Below are 24,824 nucleotides of genomic sequence, written 5' to 3'. Positions count from 1 at the left end.
TAGTTAGGAAGGACATTAGCTTGGATGATGTGGAATCTATATGGGTAGAGCTGCAGAACACCAAAGGGCAAAAAACGTTAGTGGGAGTTGTGTACAGACCTCCAAACAGTAGTAGTGATGTTAGGGAGGGCATCAAACAGGAAATTAGGGGTGCATGCAATAAAGGTGTAGCAGTTATAATGGGTGACTTTAATATGCACATAGATTGGGCTAACCAAACTGGAAGCAATACGGTGGAGGAGGATTTCCTGGAGTGCATAAGGGATGGTTTTCTAGACCAATATGTCAAGGAACCAACTAGGGGGGAGGCCATCTTAAACTGGGTGCTGTGTAATGAGAGAGGATTAATTAGCAATCTCGTTGTGCGAGGCCCCTTGGGGAAGAGTGACCATAATATGGTGGAATTCTGCATTAGGATGGAGAATGAAACAGTTAATTCAGAGACCATGGTCCAGAACTTAAAGAAGGCTAACTTTGAAGGTATGAGGCATGAATTGGCTAGGATAGATTGGCGAATGATACTTAAGGGGTTGACTGTGGATGGGCAATGGCAGACATTTAGAGACCGCATGGATGAACTACAACAATTGTACATTCCTGTCTGGTGTAAAAATAAAAAAGTGAAGGTGGCTCAACCGTGGCTATCAAGGGAAATCAGGGATAGTATGAAAGTCAAGGAAGTGGCATACAAATTGGCCAGAAATAGCAGCGAACCCGGGGACTGGGAGAAATTTAGAACTCAGCAGAGGAGGACAAAGGGTTTGATTAGGGCAGGGAAAATGGAGTACGAGAAGAAGCTTGCAGGGACCATTAAGACGGATTGCAAAAGTTTCTATAGATATATAAAGAGAAAAAGGTTAGTAAAGACAAACGTAGGTCCCCTGCAGTCAGAATCAGGGGAAGTCACAACGGAGAACAAAGAAATGGCGGACCAATTGAACAAGTACTTTGGTTCGGTATTCACTAAGGAGGACACAAACAACCTTCCGGATATAAAAGGGGTCAGAGGGTCTAGTAAGGAGGAGGAACTGAGGAAAATCCTTATTCGTCGGGAAATTGTGTTGGGGAAATTGATGGGATTGAAGGCCGATAAATCCCCAGGGCCTGATGGACTGCATCCCAGAGTATTTAAGGAGGTGGCCTTGGAAATAGCGGATGCATTGACAGTCATTTTCCAACAATCCATTGACTCTGGATCAGTTCCTATCGAGTGGATGGTAGCCAATGTAACCCCACTTTTTAAAAAAGGAGGGAGAGAGAAAACAGGGAATTATAGACGGTCAGCCTGACATCAGTAGTGGGTAAAATGATGGAATCAATTATTAAGGATGTCATAGCAGCGCATTTGGAAAGAGGTGACATGATAGGTCCAAGTCAGCATGAATTTGTGAAAGGGAAATCATGCTTGACAAATCTTCTGGAATTTTTTGAGGATGTTTCCAATAGAGTGGACAAGGGAGAACCAGTTGATGTGGCATATTTGGACTTTCAGAAGGCTTTCGACAAGGTCCCACACAAGAGATTAATGTGCAAAGTTAAAGCACATGGGATTGGGGGTAGTGTGCTGACATAGATTGAGAACTGGTTGTCAGACAGGAAGCAAAGAGTAGGAGTAAATGGGTACTTTTCAGAATGGCAGGCAGTGACTAGTGGGGTACCGCAAGGTTCTGTGCTGGGGCCCTAGCTGTTTACACTGTACATTAATGATTTAGACGAGAGGATTAAATGTAGTATCTCCAAATTTGTGGATGACACTAAGTTGGGTGGCAGTGTGAGCTGCGAGGAGGATTCTATGAGGCTGCAGAGCGACTTGGATAGGTTAGGTGAGTGGGCAAATGCATGGCAGATGAAATATAATGTGGATAAATGTGAGGTTATCCACTTAGGTGGTAAAAACAAAGAGACAGACTATTATCTGAATGGTGACAGATTAGGAAAAGGGGAGTTACAACGAGACCTGGGTGTCATGGTACATCAGTCATTGAAGGTTGGCATGCAGGTACAGCAGGCGGTTAAGAAAGCAAATGGCATGTTGGCCTTCATAGCGAGGGGATTTGAGTATAGGGGTAGGGAGGTGTTGCTACAGTTGTACAGGGCCTTGGTGAGGCCACACCTGGAGTATTGTGTACAGTTTTGGTCTCCTAACCTGAGGAAGGACATTCTTGCTATTGAGGGAGTGCACCAGAATGATTCCCGGGATGGCGGGACTGACCTATCAAGAAAGATTGGATCAACTGGGCTTGTATTCACTGGAGTTCAGAAGAATGAGAGGGGACCTCATAGAAATGTTTAAAATTCTGATGGGTTTAGACAGGTTAGATGCAGGAAGAATGTTCCCAATGTTGGGGAAGTCCAGAACCAGGGGTCACAGTCTAAGGATAAGAGGTAAGCCATTTAGGACCGAGATGAGGAGAAATTTCTTCACACAGAGAGTGGTGAACCTGTGAAATTCTCTATCACAGAAGGTTGTTGAGGCCAATTCACTAAATATATTCAAAAAGGAGTTAGATGAAGTCCTTACTACTAGGGGGATCAAGGGGTATGGCGAGAAAGCAGGAATGGGGTATTGAAGTTGCATGTTCAGCCATGAACTCATTGAATGGCGGTGCAGGCTAGAAGGGCCGAATGGCCTACTCCTGCACCTATTTTCTATGTTTCTATGTTTCTATGCTTCACTTAACTGGAGTGAGCTGAGGGATGCATCTAATAATGAGCATGTGGCACATAATGCCACCTCTCCGTTACAAGTCAACAGTCATACACCAGAGGCTGAAGGAAATGTTCAAAGTTAAATGTTACTGCAAACACATTCCTCAAACAACCCCAAAAACCCCACTCCACTGAAAGAAAATAAAATGGGCCACCCGCCCCTTCAAATAATAGAACAGATGATTAAGATTTAGACTTTCTCAACATAGGGCCCATGACCGCACCTTTGATCAGTGGGTCTTGCATTTCCCACCCCTCTGCCTCACCCCCCTTCCTCACCTCCTCAATGGGTCCGCGGTGCCTGCAGCAAGGTCATTTGAGGGCTGTTGTGTGTCTGAGGGAGACAGGCCAGATGGCCTAGCATGATGCTCTGGGCCTGGAAGACCCAACTGCTGACAGCCCCGCCTGAGAGTGGGATGGCTGGGGTGCAGGTGCAGAGGCAGAATGGCAATGTCGGGAGACCAAATTATTTCCTCCTGAGAGAGGACATCACGTTCCATCTCGACCGGCTGCCTGCCATTCCCCCGGGGCAGAGCCTCAGCATCCGGAGCGATCTGGTGGAGCACAGATTGCTGGCCTACTTCGGCACCGTTACCTCTCCCTTGGACTGATGGGGCCCCAGACACGATGGCATCAGTTTGAGTCTGCATCAGAGCAGACAGCGCATTGATGCCAGCATGCCCTGACGATATGGCAGATTGCAGGTGTTGCGTGGTCTCGGCTTGCCACTCAATGGTTACTGCCACGTCAGCCATGGCCCACGCCATCATGTCTGGGACCCCATGGTCACTTGTGGCCTTCATCATCCATTGTAATCTACCAAGGATGGGCTCGATGGGCCCCCGAACCGCAACTGCCAAGGTTGAGGTGGCCTTCATCACATTCAATGCTCGGTGGGATCCTCACCAATGCACCCATGAGCTTGCGGTGCATCTGCACTGATTCCGTGGACATAGCCTCCAAGTCCAGGTGCTCATCTGCCTGTTTATGAGCAGGACTCATGGGCCAACTTAACCTCCGGAGAGCTGGCCCCCGAGCTTCCTCTCACGCGCAGCATTGCTGCAGGTCACTGGGGCCAGGAGCCTCAGCTTCAGCCAACCTCGGGAAGACAGCCTCTTTGAACGAGGTGCTCTCCCCACTCGATCCAAATGTGGACGTCTCGCCCTGTCCCGGCACACTGCTCTGCACCTCCTCCTCTTCATCCTCCCCGTCGCCTGAAGTCGTAGGCAGGCTCATCATCATCATAGGCAGTCCCTCGGAATCGTGGAAGACTTGCTTCCACTCTTAGCATGAGTTCTTAGGTGGCTGTACAGTCCAATACGAGAACCACAGTCTCTGTCACAGGTGTGACAGGTAGTCCTTGAGGAAAAGGGTGGGCAGGGAGCCTGGTTTGCCGTATGTTCCTTCCGCTGCCTGCACTTGATTTCTGCATGCTCTCTGTCATGTATTCAACCAGCATTGTAACCCATGTATAATCTGACCTAAGTTGTACACTGTGAGAACAATGACCACTAGGTGGTGAACTTGTGGGAGACACTCCTAACCTAGACCATCGGATATAAAAGGGGAAGCTCCACCTACTTCCATCACTTGAATGCTATGAAATAAAGGACAGGGTCACAGACTGACCTTCTCTCAAGCATGGGCCTCGTGTGCATTTATACTGTATAGCAAGGACGTTTCAATGGTGACAATAAACTGGGATTTAAACCACGCGAGCATGGCCACTAGCAGAACAGACAAGAGGTACTGTGTTAAGGAATGGTTGGGACAGAGATTCAACATTGTTAAAGCAGCACACAGTTCTCCAGGCAGACAAGGGCAATCGGGCATGCCCCAACATGTAGTCGAACCCAGAGGGGGAGTTCGACAGAGACAATGGCAAGCTGAACGGCGATTCACGCCATTGCAAGGGACAATGCGGCCAGTAATGGGGCCATCAACACCTGTTAATGGCGCACTCAAGGGGCAGTCAGGGACGATCGACTGGCAAGGGACCTTTTGTTTCAAACAGCAGCTCATCATGGAGGCGTGGAGGCACACACTCAGCCGGAGTTTGCAGAGGTGAGCAAAATACCTGCAGAAATTGCAGAAATGATCGCTGGGGGAAATCGCTGGAAACTGAAGTTCAGCGAGTTCATGTGGAGCACGTATACAGTTCATACACCAGGACGCCACCGATAATGATGAAAGTGCTCCTCAATGGCATCCCAGTATCAATGGAGCTAGACACCAGCCAGTCCCTGATGGGTATCAAACAGTTCGAAAAGTTGTGGGCGTCCAAGGCCAGGAGGCCAAAATTATCGCCGATTGACGCACAGCTACGGACTTACACAAAGCAGATCATTCCGGTGCTAGGCAGTGCCACGGTAGTCGTGACCCACAAAGATTCGTAGAACAGACTGCCACTCTGGATTGTCCCAGGGGACGTTCCCGCACTACTGGGGAGGAGTTGGCTTGCTGTCATGAACTGGAAATGGGGCGATGTCAATGCAATTTCCTCTGTGGAGCGAGTATCATGCTCACAGATCCTGGACAAATTTGACTCATTATTTCAACCCGGCATTGGCACTTTCATGGGGGCCAAGGTAGTGATTCACATAAAACCGGACGCTAGGCCAGTACATCACAAGGCCAGAGCGGTGCCGTACGTGATGCGGGAAAAGATAGAAGGCGAATTGGTCTGCCTGCTGAGGGAAGGCATCATCTCGCCAGTCGAATTCAGTGATTGGGCAAGCCCGATTGTGCCGGTGATCAAGGCGGATGGGTCGGTCAGATTATGTGGCGATTGCAAGGCCACCATCAATCGGGTGTCACTCCAAGGCCAGTACCCGCTACCGAGAGCGGAGGACCTCTTTGCGACGCTATCCGGTGGCAAACTTTTTTCAAAATTGGACCTGACCTGAGCTTACATGACCCAGGAGCTGGCGAGTGAGTCGAAGAAGCTGACCACCATCACGACACACAAGGGATTGTTTGAGTACAACAGATGTCCGTTCAAGATGCGCTCGGCCGCCGCGATCTTCCAACGGAATATGGAAAGCCTCCTCAAGTCGATTCCAGGGACGGTGGTTTTTCAGGACGACATCCTCATTATGGGTTACGATACTGAAGAACACCTCCACAACTGGACCGGGTAGGGCTGCGACAGAAAAAGGCGAAGTGCGTCTTCCTAGCTCCAGAGGTGGAATTCCTGGGGATGAGGGTAGCAGCAGACGGGATCAGCCCTACTGCGTCCAAGACGGAAGCAATTCAGAGAGCACCCAGACCCCATAACATGATGGAGCTGCATTCATTCCTGGGGCTCCTGAATTAATTTGGTAACTTTCTTCCCAAATTGAGCACGCTGCTCGAGCCGCTATACGTGCTCCTATGCAAAGGTCGTGAATGGGTCTGGGGGGACAGCCAGTAAAGGGCTTTTAACAGAGCACGCAATTTGTTATGTTCCAACAATCTGATAACGCTATATGACCCATGTAAGAAACTTGTGTTAACGTGCGATGCGTCGTCCTACGGTGTTGGGTGTGTGTTGCATCATGTCAATGCCAAGGGTCAGTTACAGCCGGTAGCTTATGCCTCCAGAAGCCCCCAGGCAGAAAGAGGTTACGGGATGGTAGAAAAGGAGGCACTTGCATGTATATATGTGGTAAAGAAAATGCATCAGTACCTGTTTGTCAGGAAATTTGAGCTGGAGACAGATCACAAACCCCTAACGTCCCTTTTGGCCGACAACAAGGCCATAAATGCAAACGCATCGGCCCGCATACAGAGGTGGGCACTCACGTTAGCCGCCTATGACTACACAATTTGGCACAGACCGGGCACCGAAAACTGCGCCGATGCACTCAGCAGGCTCCCACCAGCCACCCCTGAGGGGGCTACTGAGTATGCTGCTGAGATGGTCATGGCTGTTGAAGCTTTCGGAAGCGAAGGCTCAGCCGTGACAGCCCGTCAGATTAAAGTCTGGACCAATAGAGACCCGCTATTGTCTCTAGTCAAGAAATGTGTCCTGAATGGGGACTGGGCAGCCACGTACAGGGCATGCCCTGAGAAATTTAAACCATTTCACAGGCGCAAGGATGAACTCTTGATTCAGGCCGATTGCCTACTGTGGGGAAACCGCGTAGTCATGCCCCAGATGGGCAGAGAACTCCACAATGAGCTCCCGGGCATTGTCACGATGAAGGCAATTGCCAGGTCACACGTTTGGTGGCCAGGTCTGGACGCAGATCTGGAACTTTGTGTTCGCAGGTGCAACACGTGAGCCCAGCTGGGCCATGCGCCCAGGGAAGCCCCCCTTAGTCCCTGGCCATGGCCCGCCAAGCCTTGGTCATGCATCCATGTGGACTACGCAGGTCCTTTCATGGAAAAAATGTTTTTGGTTGTAGTAGATGCCTACTCCAAATGGATCGAGTGTGACATTTTAAATTCAAGCACATCCTCTGCCACAGTAGAAAGTCTATGGGCAATGTTCGCCGCCGTCTACCGGACATCTTGGTCAGTGACAATGGCCCGTGCTTCACAAGCACTGAATTCCAGGATCTCATGGCAGGCAATGGAATTTACCATGTTAGAATAGCATCGTTCAAGCCGGCCTCAAACGGCCAGGCAGAACGAGCAGTGCAGATAATCAAACAGGGGATGCTCAGAATCCAAGGGGGTTCCCTACAAACCCGCTTATGACGTCTCCTGTTGGCCTACAGATCCCGACCACACTCGCTCACAGGGGTTCCACGGACTACCATGACAGGAATGCGAGGGCACGATGTATTGATGTAAATGATCCTGTTTTTGTCCTCAACTACACTGCAGGGCCTAAATGGATCGCAGGCACTGTGGTTGCCAAAAAGGGAAATAGGATTCTGGTAGTTAAATTTACCAATGGACAAATCTGCCGCAAACATGTGGATCAAACAAAAAGGAGGTTCAGCAACCCCATAGAAGAAGCAGAGGAAGAACACGATGTAGAGTTCACTCCACCACAGGTGACCGAACACAGGAACCAAAGGGAGGAGAGCCCAGTCACTGTGGATAGTCCGGACAGGCCTGAGGCACCGCAAACAGCAGACACTCAGGCCAGCGCCCAACAACCGGAGCCCCACTCAGGCGCTCTACAAGGGAGTGTAAACCGCCAGAGAGACTCAACCTGTGATCCCAATAAGACTTTGGGGGGGAAGGTGATGTCATGTATTCAACCAGCATTGTAACCCATGTATAATCTGACCTAAGTTGTACACTGTGAGAACACTGACCACTAGGTGGTGAACTTGTAGGAGACACTCCTAACCTAGACCTTCAGATATAAAATGGGAAGCTCCACCCACTTCCATCACTTGAGTGCTATGAAATAAAGGACAGGTCACAGACTGATCTTCTCTCAAGCATGGGCCTCATATGCATTTATACTGTATAGTAAGGATGTATCACTCTCGGCAACGATACTCGAGGAGCTCAGCGCCCTCCCGGATACACTTCCTCCACTTAGGGCAGTCTATAGCCAGGGACTCCCAGATGTCAGTGGGGATGTCGCACTTTATCAGGGAGGCTTTGAGGGTGTTCTTGTAACGTTTCCTCTGCCCACCTTTGGCTCGTTTGCCGTGGACGAGTTCCGAGTAGAGCGCTTGCTTTGGGAATCTCGTGTCTGGCATGTGAACTCTGTGGGCTACCCAGCGGAGCTGACCAAGTGTGGTCAGTGCTTTAATGCTGGGGTTGTTGGCCTGGACGAGGACGCTAATGTTTGTGCGTCTGTCCTCCCAGGGGATTTGTAGAATCTTGCGGAGACATCGCTGGTGGTATTTCTCCAGCGACTTAAGGTGTCTACTGTACATGAACCATGTCTCTGAGCCATACAGGAGGGTGGTTATTACTATGGCCCTGTAGACCATGAGCTTGGTGACAGTTTTGAGGGCCTTGTCTTCAAACACTCTTTTTGCTCTTCTGGCTCATCATCTGTAAACACAAAGCAACAGAAGTGCAGTTATCAGCTGGGAGGCAAGAAGGAGGGGGTCATCGTTATTTTGGTTGCAACATCTTGCAAGGCATGTGGCCCCAATGCTAAGGAGAGTCACGCAAAATGGCCATCACATTCACATACCGTCACAAGTGTGCCCATGAAGGCGGACACTCGCTCCTTAAAGGAGGTAAGGTCCTGGAGGTCTGGCTTCCCAACTCCTGTCCACTCCTGCTCTCACCTGCTGTGGCCGAGTTTGGCCTGCAATGATCAAAAAAGGAGTTGTCAGTGGGTCTGTAGCTACTCGTGAGCCGCATGTGTCTGCAGGAAGTGACTCGATACTAATGTCCCAAGGTATTAATCTCTGCATCTCAGCCTGCATAGCAGCACACAGTGGATGTGCCAAAGGTGCGATTTGGGGACAAAGAGCTACGAGTAAATATGAGACTGAAGGTCTGTGACTGAGTATGGAGTGTTAAAAGGTGTTGGTGGGTGTCCTCAAGCTGAGTTGGGAGCTAGAAGGTGAGAGACGCTTGGCTGGGTGGGGTATGTCAGGTGAGGCGATAGAGAGCTTTTAGGGTATCTCCAGCAATGAGGAGCATGGCCTGGTACACATAGAGAAGGGGTGGGCAGTTTAAAGCCTTTACATTGTGTAAGACAGTGAGGCTCACATGAAAGAATTGCAAGGTTAATGTAAAGGGTACTCACCCTGATAACCCTAGTGAGGTTGTTGTTTTTCTTACGACATTGATTCGCTGTCCTGGCCACCATGTCACAGTAGAAGCGTGCTGGGCCACCTCCCTCTCTACAGCCTCCAAAAAGGCCTCAAGGGCCATGGCCAAGAAGCGATGCGCTCTCTGCCTTCTTCCTTGCTCCTCCATTTTCCTGCTCTAAGGTCAGTGAGGAGGTGGAGCTGCGCATGCACATACTTACCTTGCCCCGTCTTTAAGACTCGGCTTTTCCCGGGATCGGAATCGGAGATCGAAGCATGCGCAAAAGTTCGCAAAAATTTATCGCTGGCATTTTCATTAGCGCCCTCTCCCCCCCCTCAGGTCAAGTGTGTAACGCCTGATTTTGCGCTACCTTCAGCTCTTCGTCTGATTCCGACAAATTTCTCAGCAGGAGACGCAAACTTTTGCAAGGCGCTAAAATTACCGCTCCGCCTGGGTTAACACCACAACAGAGGCGCGACCAAATTTCCACCCCATTGAGCATGCAGCGCGCCAATAATGGTGCCAGCGATGGGAAGCTAGTTATGAGGAGCAACTTGAGCGACTGGAACTATTATTACTGGAGCAGAGATTGACTAAGAGAAGATTTAAGAGGTTTTAAAAATTATAAAGGGTTTTGATAGAATGGATAGGGAAAAACTATTTTGTTCGGTTGAGCAGCCAGTGACAAGAGAGCCATCAAATTAAAATTCTTACTATAAGAATGAGGGTAGCGATCAGGAAAAATCTTTTCACACATAATGCAGTAGGAGTATGGAATGCTTTGCCACAGGGAGTGGCTTGGCAGAAACTATTGCACCTTTTAAGGTAAAATGTAATAAATATTTGAAACAGAGGCAAATACAAGTCGAAGGGGGCAGACAGGAGATTAGTTTTAGAATATTTTAGCAGGCCTGACACAGACATCATGGGCTGAACGACCTCCTCCTGTGCTGCAAACATCTGTGGTTCTATATTAAATAAAAATCTGAGAAAGGTGTGTTAACAGTTCTTTGTGTACATTTCCCCTAGTATCATCAGTATTGCATTGTGTTCAACAACATCTGATGAGAAGAACAATGAAGATAAAAACAGTTGATGGGTGCTAATTAAATTAGGAGCCAGCTTGGCTCAGTTAGTCATGATGACAGGACATGGTGGGGTAAAAGTTCGGCGCGGCCCGAAACAGGTCGCCCCTACCGCTTCTGATGTGTTTTCACCGCCGCTGTGGCCTCCTGCGCAAAATTCAGCTCTTTGCCATTTTTTGGGGAGCGGACCGGAAGTCGATCATAATGGGGGCGGAAGTGCGGCGGTGAGCACTCTAGAGGGGTGGAAGTGGAGGTGGGACAGAGTCTCCGCTGCTTAGTCATCAGCTTCACTTAAAGGGGAGAGCCACTGTGAGCTCTGCCATTATTTTAGTTAGGTCCACTGTGCTACCAGGGAAGATTTCAGCCGAGCCAGCGGCCTGGCGCCCAAGAGGATGTGCCAGGCTGCCTGTTGGTGGCCCGGCAGAAACTGGGGGCATAAAATGGCGGCCACGGCAGTGCACCTTCCCCTTGAATGGCCGCCGCACAGCCATGTTGCACACACTGAAAACACAGTGCACTGACAGAAAAAGCTGTCGGGAGCACCACTCGGTGACCCGAAGATGTTTGTAGCTGAATTTCGTTGGAGGTGCGGGAGATCAGCGGTGCGCTCTTTGATGATGTGCTTAGGACGGGTTGGCAGCAGTGGGGCAAAAGTGGGGACCGCCAGAAAAATCAACTCAATTAATTTTGCTCGCAGCGGCCATTCGACCGGACTCCGGCACTTGGCCGCTGGTAAGAGGCTTTATCAGGAGGCTGAATTTTGACCCCAGAGACTCCCCTTTCTTTGGTTAGATGACAGCCGAACTCCTCTATCTTAGTATCTTCTAGTCTCTCATTGCCTATAACTTTGTAACTGGTAATAAGAAGCTGCTTTCACAATGCTATTTGGTACGTTCTGTGAGAAAGGTAACTTACCTTCTTGATCAAATTACCAGGTATGCACTGACTGAATGCTTTTGATTTATAGTACAACAGCATTTCCTGTACCTGGACGATAAGGGTTATGGTAAATATGAAACATAAGTTAGAGCCATGTAACATGAATCTGTGTTAAAATTGCACTTATTCTGCTGCAAATAGGTGCCACCATTCTATTTTTCTCAGACTTTGTCTCTGTTCAGGCATGTCAAAATCAGATGATTAAACCTCCTCCTTCTTGTAACGTCAGCTTTGGCACAGCATATGTGATAGAGTCTCAAGTTACTTTATTTGCCCTTTGGCAAAGTGTGACTTGTGCTGATGTAGGAAGAATGAAATGCAGAAATGCGCTTCATATTTTTCATAGACTATAGATCACTCAACCTGAACTTTCTCTCAGGATATATGTCTGTCTAAAGATGAATGGATTAAAACTAATTGCTCAAATTCACCTTCCACTAAGTTTCAATCTCTGCCAGCATCCCCAGCCCATTATTATAGGATCTTCTTTTGATTCCTCCATTTTCAACCCAGTTTTCTAAGTTTTCTTAGCTCTTCCTTGGGTGGCCCAGGCAATCTATCATTCCTCTGCCCTCAGTGGCCATGCAAGGTCTCTGGTTACTATTGATGGCTCTTTAGAGTCAACAGAGGAGCAGTCTAGAGTGATCCCTTTAAAGGTAAAGAGCAGGATCAATATTTGGCAAGGAACATGATTGAGGTTGCCATGTAGTTTGTAGTTTGGGAAGCTGTTCAACCTTCGCTATCCCCAGGCCAGGTCCAAGACCACTCCAACCTCTGCCATCGAGCTACAGTATGCGGACGACGCCTGCTTCTGTGCACACACAGAGGCTGAACTCCAGGACATAGTCGATGTATTTACAGAGGCGTATGAAAACATGGCCTTACGCTAAACATCATTAAGACACAGGTCCTCCACCAGCCTGTCCTCATCGCACAGCATTGCCCCCCAGACATCAAGATCCATGGCATGGCTGTGTACAAACTGGACCACTTCCCTTATCTCGGGAGCCTCCTATCAACAAGAGCAGGCATTGACGACGAGATCCAGCACCGCCTCCAGTGCGCCAGTGCAGCCTTTGGCCACCTGAGGAAAAGAGTTTTTGAAGACCAGGCCCTCAAACCTGTCACCAAGCTCATGGACTATAGGGCCAGAGTAATACCCGCCCTCCTGTATGGCTCAGAGACGTGGACCATGTACAGTAGACACCTCAAGTTGCTGGAGAAATACCACCAGCGATGTCTCCGCAAGATCCTACAAGTCCCCTGGGAGGACAGACGCACCAACATTAGCATCCTCGACCAGGCCAACATCCCCAGCATTGAAGCACTGACCACACATGATCAGCTTCGCTGGGCAGGCCACATAGTTCGCATGCCAGACATGAGACTCCCAAAGCAAGCTCTCTACTCGAAACACGTCCACAGCAAATGAGCCAAATGCAGAGCAAACGTTACAAGAACACCCTCAAAGCCTCCCAGATAAAGTCCCTGATAAAGTGTGACATCCCACTGACACCTGGGAATCCCTGGCCATGGTCTGCCCTAAGTGGAGGAAGTACATACGGGAGGGCGCTGAGCTCCTCGAGTATCATCGCCAAGAGATTGCAGAAATCAAGCACAGGCAGCGGAAAGAGCATGCGGCAAACCAGGCTTCCTGCCCACCCTTTCTCTCAACGACTATGTGTCCCACCTGTGACAGGGATTGTCGTTCTCGTATTGGATTGTACAGCCATCAAAGAACTCACGCTAAGAGTGGAAGCAAGTCTTCCTCGATTCCGAGGGACTGCCTATGATGATTTGTTTGGAGTCAGAGATTAACATTGCACAACCTTTTGTTCGGAGATTAAATGGGTGCAGTAGAATCCATGAGTGGATTGTACATATTTGACAGAGACATCGAAATGGGTAGATTTCCCATTCCCGGGTCTCCCTAAGTGCAACGTAGGCAGAGCATACCAGATGATCTTTGCATCCCAATTTCCTGTAGGGTCTCAATACCGTACTATTGATGTGTGCCGGGCGCTTGTGATTGGTTGCATACCCAGAAGTGTGAGGAAGTCTGGGTACCTCATGGGGCCCTAAAGACAGAAACTCTCTTAAAGGGAAAGTAGGATGTCCATGATGCAAGCTTTTGCAGAAATCACACTTAAACAGTTTTCTGAGGTCTTGCTGGTTTTTGGAAGCAGGTAAGAAATTATTTTAGCTGTGTCTGCATGATCAAAATTGTTGAATTTCTGATATTATTTGTCCTACTGCAGTTAAAGTAATTTTACTCATCAAAACTAAGGGGGCTAAGTTCGGTAGCTCCTCGTTTGGGGCGTGAAGAGTTCAAAATTCGGTATTGTCGTTTTTGAGGCAGTGTGTTAAAATCTCGACTCTCAATATACGACTCTAACACAATCAGCTCCGGAAGACGTTCCTTTCATTTTTACTTGCAGCAAGGAAGCGTCTCACTCAGTCAAAGGCTAAGCGACGACTCCCAAAATGATTGTTTCACAAAATATTTATATAGTAAAAACAAGTTATGGTTCCATCCTGTGTATTGGTTCTGCCTTTGCAGTCAGCGAAAACAGATAAAGAGTTAATGATTACCACATCCTTGTCTTTACATTTTTCTCAAATGTCTCTTTTGTGAGTGATTTTGGTGGGCCAGACAGCAATGACTCGATTAAGGTGTGATAATGTGCTATTACCAGCTTTTCATTGTTTTAGGATTGTCCCGTTTCCCGACCAGTTATTTGGGCCCATGATTTCCATAGTGGTTGATTGGGTACTTGGCTTCTTGCATATTATGGATGAGTTCTGTACAAGAGATAATGGCTGGTAGATTGAATATTTCTTAGGGGGTGAATTGATAATACAGGGGAGCACAATGGGTGGTATTTATCTCAGCAAGACAGTTTAATGTTGTCTGGTGGCTACTAATCAGCTATCAGCAGTTCCAGTCAGAGTTAGCATGTTTATGCAAACAGACTGTCTGTTGCAGAAGTTTCTAGCAGGTTCTGAATTCCATTTTGTTTTATGGCAAAAAGGGTACAAAAAACAGTGTAATGCAACTTTAAAAAAATACATTTCCACATTCCCCCCTTTTGTCCTTCACAAGGACAACTTAATCCATTCTAATCTTGCATAGTCTTTCCATTTCCATTTCCACACACGAACCTTCAGAAGTTGCTGCTACCATAACCCTAGCAGTGGGCTCTGTTGGTAACACTGTTTTTTCCAACCTGGCACAGCAACACTTAACCAATACAAACAAAAGATATAGGGCGAAGACTATCAGCAAGAGTATGATCAAACCCTGTACAAAAGATCTCCCTAGGGATCCCAACCATCCCGATGCCCAATCCCACAAGGTGGTACCATTCTGGCCAATAGTTTGTTTGTACTCTATTACCTTTTTCCTAATATATTCAGCTAGACTACCGATCTCTTCTGACTTATCCGGGATATACGTACAGCATTCTTCAGCAATTAATGTGCATGTCCCTCCTTCTTTGGCTAGGAGATAATCTAAGGCCATACGATTTTGGAGAGCCACTGTTCGAATGGCTACCATTTCGTCATTCACCCCTTCGAAGGCTTGGGAAGTTGCGTTGGCTACTGATTCTACTAAATTAGCCAGTTCCCGTAATTGCCATTCGGTTGATGCTATTCCAAAGGGTGATATCATTCACTTGAATATTCCATTTAGCCATGTCAAATCCCGTTTAAATCTATGGCTTCCATAGGCATCCCTTAGAGTCTTTGTTGTCCTCATAAAGGGTACCACATATCCTAAGTAACAGGACCCTGTCCAATTGGCTGGTAACCATGGGTAGGCTTTATGGCCACAAATAAAGTATGTGCAATTATAAGACGTCAGCTTTTGGTCCTTTCGTGCCATCCATACTTGAGTTGTCTCCCCGTCCCACCTTCACCTGAGGCCTTATTATGAACCATCGTCCAGTTAACGGTTGCTATCTTTCTCCCGTCAGGGAGATTTGTTATGGGTTGCCATTTAGTCATTTGGGAACACTTGCTGTGTCCCATTTCTGGTCCTTTAGTCTCATTACTCACCAGGCATATTATACCTTCAGGATTTCCTATTCTGGGAGTAATACATAGGAAGGGTGGCTGACCGTTATTATTATAATTTGGCTAGTACCATCCCTGGAAGGTTGTAAGTTTATACCCTGCTGACCTCCATTCTGTTAGATTCTTCGGTTCTGACACCTTGGTTAGGTTTATCTTATTTTGCACTATCAACCATTCTACCATTTCTGATTCATTAAAGGGGACGGATCTTAGGGGAATACCACCTTCAGAGTGGACAGGTACATGGGAACATATCTAACAACTAGACAAGTTTATTTCTTGAGCATATTTATGACTCAGTGCCATAAACATATTTACCTGCAGTTCCCTTTGTTCGTGTTTCTGTACCCTGGGTACCATCAATAACACAAAGCACAACCCTGTTAAGCATATTACTATCAGTCCCCATAGTCCGTACAGTTCCTTATTCGGTCTTCCTTTTTCTGTTCCTCATGGTTCCTTCTTCCCTTCCTCCTGGTCGGGTGCCCTTTTGCAATGGGATGCATGGATCCATGTTGGTCTTTCCTTTACCTTGATTGCAGTATTGGTCGCCAGCAAGACTTGGTATTGTCCTTCAAATCTTGGTTGTAGACTGCTTTTCAAAGATTTTGATGTAAACAAATTCCCCAGGCTCCAGATTATGACACTTCCCTTCTGCTGGCTTGAATTGAGCTTCTTTTACCTGTGAATGAAAGCTGGAGATACATTTGGTTAGTGCAATACAATAATTCAACATATTTTCTTCCATTTTGTGGATGTCCATTTGTTTTGTAGTAAATGGTGCTGTAAACGGTAGTCGTTGGGGATGTCCCATAACTATATCATGCGGTGACAGCCTGTTGTTCTGATGGTTGTGGATTGCATTACCATCAAGGCTGAGGGCAATAGTTCTAGCCAGTGTCATTACATAATTTTGCCAGCTTATTTTTAAGCATTCCATTATATCTTTCAACAAGTCCAACGGATTTTGAATGATAACTGCAATGAAAACGTTGGTTAATCTGTAAAGCTTTACACATTTCTTTTATAACAGTTCCCGTGAAATGTGACCCATTATCACTAGAAAGCTTAGCAGGGATTCCGAAGCGCGGTACGATTTCTTTTAACAAAAATTTAGCAACAGTAGTGGCATCGGCCTTTTTACATGGAAAGGCTTCAATCCATCTAGAGAACACATCTACAATAACTAATACGTACTTGAATCCCATACACATAGGTAATTCAATAAAATCCATTTTTAAATGTACAAAAGGCCCCATTGGATTTGGGTGGGAGGCAGATTCTACTTTTTCCGTCTTACCCAGATTCATTGTCTGACAGGTAACACAATTTTCACAGATTTGTTTTTCAATTGCCGAAATACCTGGCACATAATAAGTTGCCAAAATATAATCTGCCATCCCCCTTTTGCCCAAATGTGTGAATGTATGAACACATCGAGCAATCCATGGAAGTAAGGATTTGGGTGCCTCCACGCGGCCGTCATGGTGAACCCATATTCCTTCTGGATTTTTATAACATTGATCCTTCGTCCAGGTCAACATCTCCTCTGTACTGGCCTGAGTTTGGAAGGCCAGCACATCATTAATAGTGGGTGGCGGATCTGAGCAATTATTTTTCCTTAGTGGAAACAATGACACCTACATCCCCCCTTTTGACAGAGCTGCTGACTTAGCTGCATTATCAGCTCTGCCGTTTCCAAGTACCACCTCATTCAACTGGCCTGTATGTGCTTGGCATTTGATAATGGCAAGTTTTAAGGGGCATTGAATGGCTCGCAGAAGATTTTCTACTTGTTCTGCATTCTTGATCGTAATTCCTGAAGAAGTCAGGTACCTGCAAATTTTCCAAATTTGTCCATAGTCATGTGTTACCCCAAAAGCATACCTGGAGTCCGTGTAGATATTAACTGTTTGTCCTTCAGCCAGAATACAGGCTCGAGTTAACGCAAATAATACGGCTTGTTGGACTGAAAAGGAGTCTGGAAGAGAGGCGGTTTCGACAACATTAAACTGGGTTACAACTGCATAAGCCACTTTATGTTGGCCCCTATCATTTCGTAAGGCTGATCCGTCAACATAGTACAATAGATCAGGGTTACACATTGGTATATCTGTTAAATTGATTTTTTAAAGTGGTTTAGTCACTAGTTCGGTTACCATTTCACATGAATGGGGTTTGCCGTCTTCTTCCGTGGGGAGTAGAGTGGCTGGATTTAAGGTAGTACATCTTTTAATGATAAGGTTTGGATTTGATAACAGTTCTACTTCATATTTAGTAGTTCTTGCAGAAGTTAGGTGTTGAGTGGCACATTTAGTAAGTAAAATCTCGACAGAGTGTGGGATATATAAAATGGTTTGATGATTTAGAGTTATTGTCTGAGCCTGTTGTTCAGCGTAATAAGCTGCTGCATAAGAGGAAGACATCCTGGTAGTCCGCCTGCCACTGGGTCTAGTTGGGCACTGAAATACGCTATCGGCCACTGCCTGTCCCCATGTAGCTGAGTCAAAACAGATTGTGCAAAACCCGACTTGTGATGAACAAATAAGTTGAATGGCTTAGTGTAATCTGGTAATCCCAAGGCTGGTGCTGAAGTGAGGGACTGCTTAAGATTCTGGAAAGCATTCCGGGATACTTCATTCCAAATCAACTTTTCTGGTAGTGAGGGCATGGACATGTCTAACAATGGTCTAATGATCTCGGAATAATTCATAATCCATTGCCTGCAATATCCTGACATGCCGAGGAAATGTTTCATTTCTCTCTTGGTTATTGGTAGTGGAGCAGAGCGGATTGCTTTTACTCTGTCTTGTGTCAATTGTCTCGTATCTCTGACCAATTCGTGTCCTAGATACCGAACCCTTTCTGAAACAAATTGTAACTTCGCCTTTGACACTTTGTGTCCTTTCGAGGCTGTAAGGGGTGGTTTGCAGGGGGTCAGCTTTCCCTTCTGACCTTATATGAGCGGTTCCGAATCGCTCCCACACCCTTGGTTCTAGACACTGGAATTATGAAGGGACGGTGACAGACTTGGACAGACAATCGGTTTCAAGTTAGGAAGCAGGTATGGCTTTATTGTGTTTAAAAAGAAGTAAAAGGCACACCTTTAAAAACACACACAGACCAATACACACTGAGGGGTACAACACATTGAATAAATTGTCCAATTACAGTCTGTGGGGAAAAGAATACAGCTTAAACTCTAAATGGGGTAAAAAGGCGAATGCAGATACATTTACACAAGTTATCCCAGCCTCCCTCCTCCCAATTCCCCTAACTAACTAAATTATAGCTCTGGGGGGTTCAGGGGCTATGCTCACCAATCCCTTTTGACAGTTGCCGGTGAATTGTGGTTTCGGGGTTCGCTGCACTTGGCCTTCTAGGCGAGCCGTACCCCGGTCGGAGGAGAGGACTTCGGACTGCGTAGTCTTCGGTTGGGGTGCGTCCGTTGATGCGCTAAGTTGCGTTTTGGATGTATGGGGTAAATACCCACTTTCTTTGGTTAGGAATAGTTTTAGTTAGTCCTTTTTGGTAATTTCTCACCCGTTGGTCGTTCCGAAGTAGATTGTAGAGTGGAAATAAATGTCGATTCTTTGGTTTTTGCTGAGTTGGTTTTGGTTGGTCGTTTTGCTGGTTGTGGTGGCCTGGGTTGTCAATTTGGTTGCTGACAACCTTCCATTTCGTGGGCCTCGTGCTCGGTCAGTTCTTGATGAGTTCTAGTAGTTTCCTTCACTGCTCCATTTCTTCACTCCCCAGCTCCAGCTGCTTGTGTCTGTGTCTGTGTTCCAGTCTGTGCTCTGCTTCTCTCCTGTCTTCTGCTAGTTTCTGTGTTCCAGTCTGTGTGCTGCTCCTTGCTGGTCTTTCCTTGTAAAACTGGCGGATAAATATATTCCAAAAAAAAGGCTCCGTTATCTCCCATCAAATCTCTTGGGCTCTGTTTGAACTGTTCTGTCCACTGATTTTCAAATGTCTCCTTTGTCAGCAGTAACTCGATTAGGGTGTGAGAATGTGCTATCACTGGTTTTGCATTGTTTTAGAATTGTCCAGTTTCTTGACCATGATTTCCATTGTGCTTGATTGGGTAATTCGATTATCTCTTAGAGGGTGAATAGTTCCCCCAGACAGTCTGGGGTCTTTAATACACGGATTTGGCCCCACCTCCTGTATTTGGTAACTCTTTTTCGCAGCCAAAATGTTGTAGAATCTTAAAATTGATATGCTCCTTCCCATAGATGTTTAGGGGATCTCAAGCTTCTGTAATTTAGGTCCATTTTGAATTCCCTTTCCTATGAGTCCAAACACTGGGGGGGGGGGGTCTCCATGAATGCATCCCTTTTTATCCCCCGCAGGCTTTGCCTGCCCCTTTAAACTCATTTTAAAAGCCCAGAAAGGGATTCTTCTCCTCTGTAGGGGAAAGGTACCTGGAATCTTTGCGAGATATTGGTAAATTCTACAAGGCCAAGGCTTTTAATAACACAAGAGAATCTGTTTCGCAGGCTAATTTGGAGGGTGTGGCGAGCAATAAGTCATCAACATACTGTACAAGTGCAGAACCTGTTGGTAAAATTACATCTTCCAGATCCTTCTTTAAGCATTGTGAAAATATAGTAGGACTTTCGGTAAATCCCTGCGGGAGTTTTGTCCACGTATATTGGCGTCCTTTATACGTGAAGGCAAACAGGAATTGGGACTCTGGCTGAATGGGTATTGAGAAAAATGCTGAACATAGATCAATCACCGTATAATACGTTGAGTTTGCCGGAATACTGGTAAGTATAGTCGCAGGGTTGGGAACCACCGGATAAGTTGGGAATACAGATTCATTCACGGCTTGTAGGTCTTGGACAAATCTCCATTTGTCACTATTGGGCTTCAGAACCAGGAAAATCGGTGTGTTACACGGACTTCTAGTTGGAACTATTATTCCCTGTGCCAGCAGAGATGTAATGACTGGCTCGATACCTTGTTCTGTGGCTGGAGACAAGGGGTATTGGGGTTTCTTAGGAAGTGGTACGGTCGAATTGATCGCTATCTTATATGGTTGTGCGATAATCATCTTTCCTACTTCATTAGAGTGTGTCGACCAAAGTTGCTCCTGGACCTTAGCAAGGAGTTCTGCTGTTCCCTGAGAGTATCTTTTCTTCTAAGATAGCATTGAAATATATTTTCCTATTCAACTTGATGGAATAGTCTTCTCCTCCCTCATGTTGCCCCAGAGTTCAATTAAGTGTGTGCCATTTCTCTTGTACTGGAGATCCTTGCCTTCTCTTAATCATTCGTCCTAAATCCTGGGGTTTATATGTGTCTGCAACCGCAAGGGTGCAGTGTGGGACGCTACCTTTAACCCTAAACAAAGTCTGATTGTGGGAGGATAATTCAACCCCTGCCGCTATTCCTTCAGGTCCGATAAAAATTTGTTCAATCATCAATTGATGTTTATGGTGCAGGAATGGTTGATAAAAGATTTGTGCTGTAGCGTTTGATCCAGTTTTGTCATAATACGCTGTACAGCGTAACGTTTCGTGACAATTTCCCAAGTTTTGAGATTTGAGGTAGTCTGTGATTAACCTTGTCACACTCCAATATGAACTGACCAAATATGATAGGGTTTTGCTTAGTGTAAGGTCCAAACTTTTCCAGGCATACAATATGGGTGTTGTGGGTTGAAGTAGTGGATATGCGCCACATTTATCTATGGGGACTCAAACTTCCATACCAGTTGGAGAACAGAGGATAGTGGCATTCATTTTACATAATAGGTCACATCAACACAGATTTACTGGAACTTCTTTAGATAGTAGGAATGAATGACCATCTTCGTAATCTTCTAATTGTACATTGATAGGGTCGGAGAAAAACATTTGATGAGCGTGTCCAGATAGTCCAATCACTGAGGTTTGATTAGTGGAGGTGGGAATTCCCTTTGTATCTTCCCTCGAAAGGACCGAATAGGTTTCGCCAGTGTCCACCAGGAATGGAATATCCTTTCCTTGTATTCGTATTTTTACTTCGGGTTCTCCTATGGCATTTAACGAAACGACGGGTAGCTGTTTGCTCGTAGCACTTGGATCTGGGATTGGACGTCATTGGTCATTATACGGATAATTTGATTGTTGGCCGAATTGATTTTGATTCTGTGGCCCAAATGGATTTTGAACAGAGAAATTAGTCTGAGGTCTAGTGTGTACCTGGACTTGGGTCGCATAAGGGTTGGGTTCTAGAGGTGGAGGAGGTGGTCTATTACCAGCCTGTTGAGTCCAATCATAATTTGGTTGTTGCTGTTTTGATGGGCAATTTCTAACCTAGTGTCCAGTCTGACCACAATTGTAACAGGTGCTATATTGTCCTTGCCCTACACCTCCTCTCCCTCTTCCCCTAAAAATTCTTCCTGTGCTTTGTCCTCTTCCTCTACCCTGTGGAGGGCAGTAGGAAGGTGTTGCTCGGACGGGTGTTGTTGGAGCTGCTTGTTCCATAAACATGGTGACCTTACTTTTAGATTCTCTATTTCGCTCTTGTATGTCCTTTAACATAGATACAACCTTGGATAGCGATTCCTGTCGCCATCTGAGACAAACTAATTTAAAGGGATCTCTAAGTTCGGGTTGTAGTCCGTTCACCACGGCGCTAATCATGGGAGAGTCTATTTCCTCTATTTTCATGCCTGAACATTGGTTCATGATTTCTCTCACTCTTTCTATGTAATCCTCAACATCCTCATCCTTTCTTTGTGTAGTTTCCATGATTTTGGACCAATTCATTTTCCTTGGGAATACTTGATGTAAGGCCTCCCAACATCTTCCCCAGAACCCCTCGCCTGGCTTTGTGTCGGGATCTGCATTGGGAGCCTCTTGATGGGTTTTAAAATCTGTGAATTTTGTCTCGAATTCGGCAAATTTAGTGTCCTGTAACCATGCTTTCAGCAAAATTTGACCATCTAATATACTGGATTCATGGCACAAAATGATCACTGGCCTTTTCAATACTGGTTTTAGGGTCTGCCAATCCTTCCACAATTGTTCTTAACTCATTTGGTGACCATGGTCGATAAATAGGAATTGGAGCTCCGTCAGGGACTGGACTGGGGAAAAGTCTTAATGGGAATGCGGATGGCTCTAGGGCACTGGACCCTTGTCCATGAGCCTGACTTCATGTACTACCTGCAGGGCCATCACGGTATTGATTCCCTTGTGGCAGATCTACTTCTCCTGTAGCCGCACCTACATTGTTGGGAGCGGGTGTTACCCCATCTCCCTGTGCTCCGGCCTGAGGATCGCCTCCTCCCTGTTGGCCTGGAGCATTCGCTTGGGGTAGAACATATGGCGGTAGTCGATGGCTGTAGGAAGTCCAATCCTCGTCCCAATCCTCATCCTCATCCCAACCCTTAGGGGCATTTGGCGGGTATGCCTTTGTTTCTTTAGCAACCACAACAGATGGATGTTTACCATGTCTAGGGTGATTCACCTGCTCTCCTCGTTCATCCACCTGCTTTCTGCCTCTAGTACACTGCTTGCTAATCCTTAGGCTCTTTTCATGTCGTTCCTCAGCTTCTCTTTACCAATCTCCAAATGCCGACCAATTTACTTTCTTTTTTCCTCTTCTACCTGGGTCTCTGTCTCTAAAGCATTCCTCTAGACATGATATTCTCTCTAAATTAAATGAATCATTGGGTGGAAATAGCCTGTTTTCACCCTTATTCCATTTTACCCATTGTTTTAGGTGGTCAATCGAAGACTGACCACAATTCTGGAGCATAAAATAGGCTGGTATGCCCTTTGGTGGTGTTTTACTTGCTCCGGCACCCATTCTGGATGATTAAGATTTTTCACAGTTTCTGATCTCACAATCCTTTCGGTCAACCGTGTTCTCTACGTCCACTTCTCCTGGCCACCACGTGGCCTGAAAAGGCTCTTAATTCGGGCTTAGTCTGGGTGTGTGAGATATGTTGACACGAACCAACTGTAGTTGATCAATCAGTTACTGTTTCTTTTCTCAATCAATCCTTTTTTTTTCCGAATCACAATTTTCCCAAGTAACTCATCCCGTTTCTCTAATTGCAACGTCGCACAAAAGTATTGAACACAACAGTATAACAAAGACAACTAGTACAAACAATATTCACGAGGGTATAAAAATCATAGCCTTAAACTCTAACTAAACAAATAGTCAATTCTCAGTCTGCGTTGTACACCACAACAGACCGAGTCCTTAACTTACCTTAATAAAATTTATGGTCCTATCACACAAGGACCCGGATCCTATCGCACAAGGACCCTGTCCCTTCTAAGGCAGTCCTATCGCACAAGGATAATTCTCTTTATGGTCCTATCGCACAAGGACCCTGATCCTATCACACAAGGATCATCGATCGATAGCGCTCTTTTTTTAAATCTTTTCCTAATGAAAATCTCCACGAGCTGATTCCAGATCGGATATTTTCAGGATAAGATCCCTTCTGCCTACAAGCTGAGAAGGAAATGATTACAAAAATAACTTTAGCTCTTAAATGTCGAATCTCGTAGATCGCAGTACCTCCACTGTGGATAACAGATTACATATGCGATTCAACAGTAAAGAGACCTCCTGCGAGCAAAAGGCTCGCCTTATTCTGGCCAGTGAAGCCCTTCACTGAAGAGGTGCTATGCCAGCATCTATTTACTCACAGAGTAGAGAGTAAGCGATCTCGACGGAACCTCCAAGAAGTAACTGTCAAAATCTCAACTCTCAATATATGACTCTAACACAATCAGCTCCGGGAGACGTTTCTTTCATTTTTACTTGCGGCAAGGAAGAATCTCACTCAGTCAAAGGCTAAGTGACGACTCCCAAAATGATACAGTTTCACAAAGTATTTATACAGTAAAAACAAGTTATGGTTCCATCCTGTGTATTGGTTCTGCCTTTGTAGTCAGCGAAAACAGATAAAGAGTTAATGATTACCACATCCTTGTCTTTACATTTTTCTCAAATGTCTCTTTTGTGAGTGATTTTGGTGGGCCAGACAGCAATGACTCGATTAAGGTGTGATAATGAGCTATTACCGGCTTTTCATTGTTTTAGGATTGTCCAGTTTCCCGGCCAGTTATTTGGGCCCATGATTTCCATAGTGGTTGATTGGGTACTTGGCTTCTTGCATATTATGGATGAGTTCTGTACAAGAGATAATGGCTGGTAGATTGAGTATCTCTTAGGGGGTGAATTGATAATACAGGGGAGCACAATGGGTGGTACTTATCTCAGCAAGACAGTTTAATGTTGTCTGGTGGCTATTAATCAGCTATCAGCAGTTCCAGTCAGGGTTAGCATGTTTATGTAAACAGACTGTCTGTTGCAGAAGTTTCTAGCAGGTTCTGA

General features: G+C 46.1%; 1 protein-coding gene across 1 annotated transcript in view; it reads left to right on the top strand.

The window, feature by feature from the left end:
* Positions 1-8,782: 8,782 nt before the first annotated feature.
* The window catches only part of LOC139276880 (uncharacterized), a 129,563-nt gene continuing 113,521 nt past the window's right edge, over positions 8,783-24,824 (top strand). The window contains exon 1 of the mRNA XM_070894878.1: positions 8,783-8,849. Within this exon, the coding sequence (XP_070750979.1) occupies positions 8,783-8,849 (67 nt within the window). The remainder of the gene's footprint in view (positions 8,850-24,824) is intronic.

The sequence above is a fragment of the Pristiophorus japonicus genome, chromosome 12, assembly GCF_044704955.1.
Source record: "Pristiophorus japonicus isolate sPriJap1 chromosome 12, sPriJap1.hap1, whole genome shotgun sequence".
NCBI classification, from domain to species: domain Eukaryota; kingdom Metazoa; phylum Chordata; class Chondrichthyes; family Pristiophoridae; genus Pristiophorus; species Pristiophorus japonicus.
Note: the sequence above shows the minus strand (reverse complement) of the source record. Positions and strands in the feature narration are given on the sequence as shown.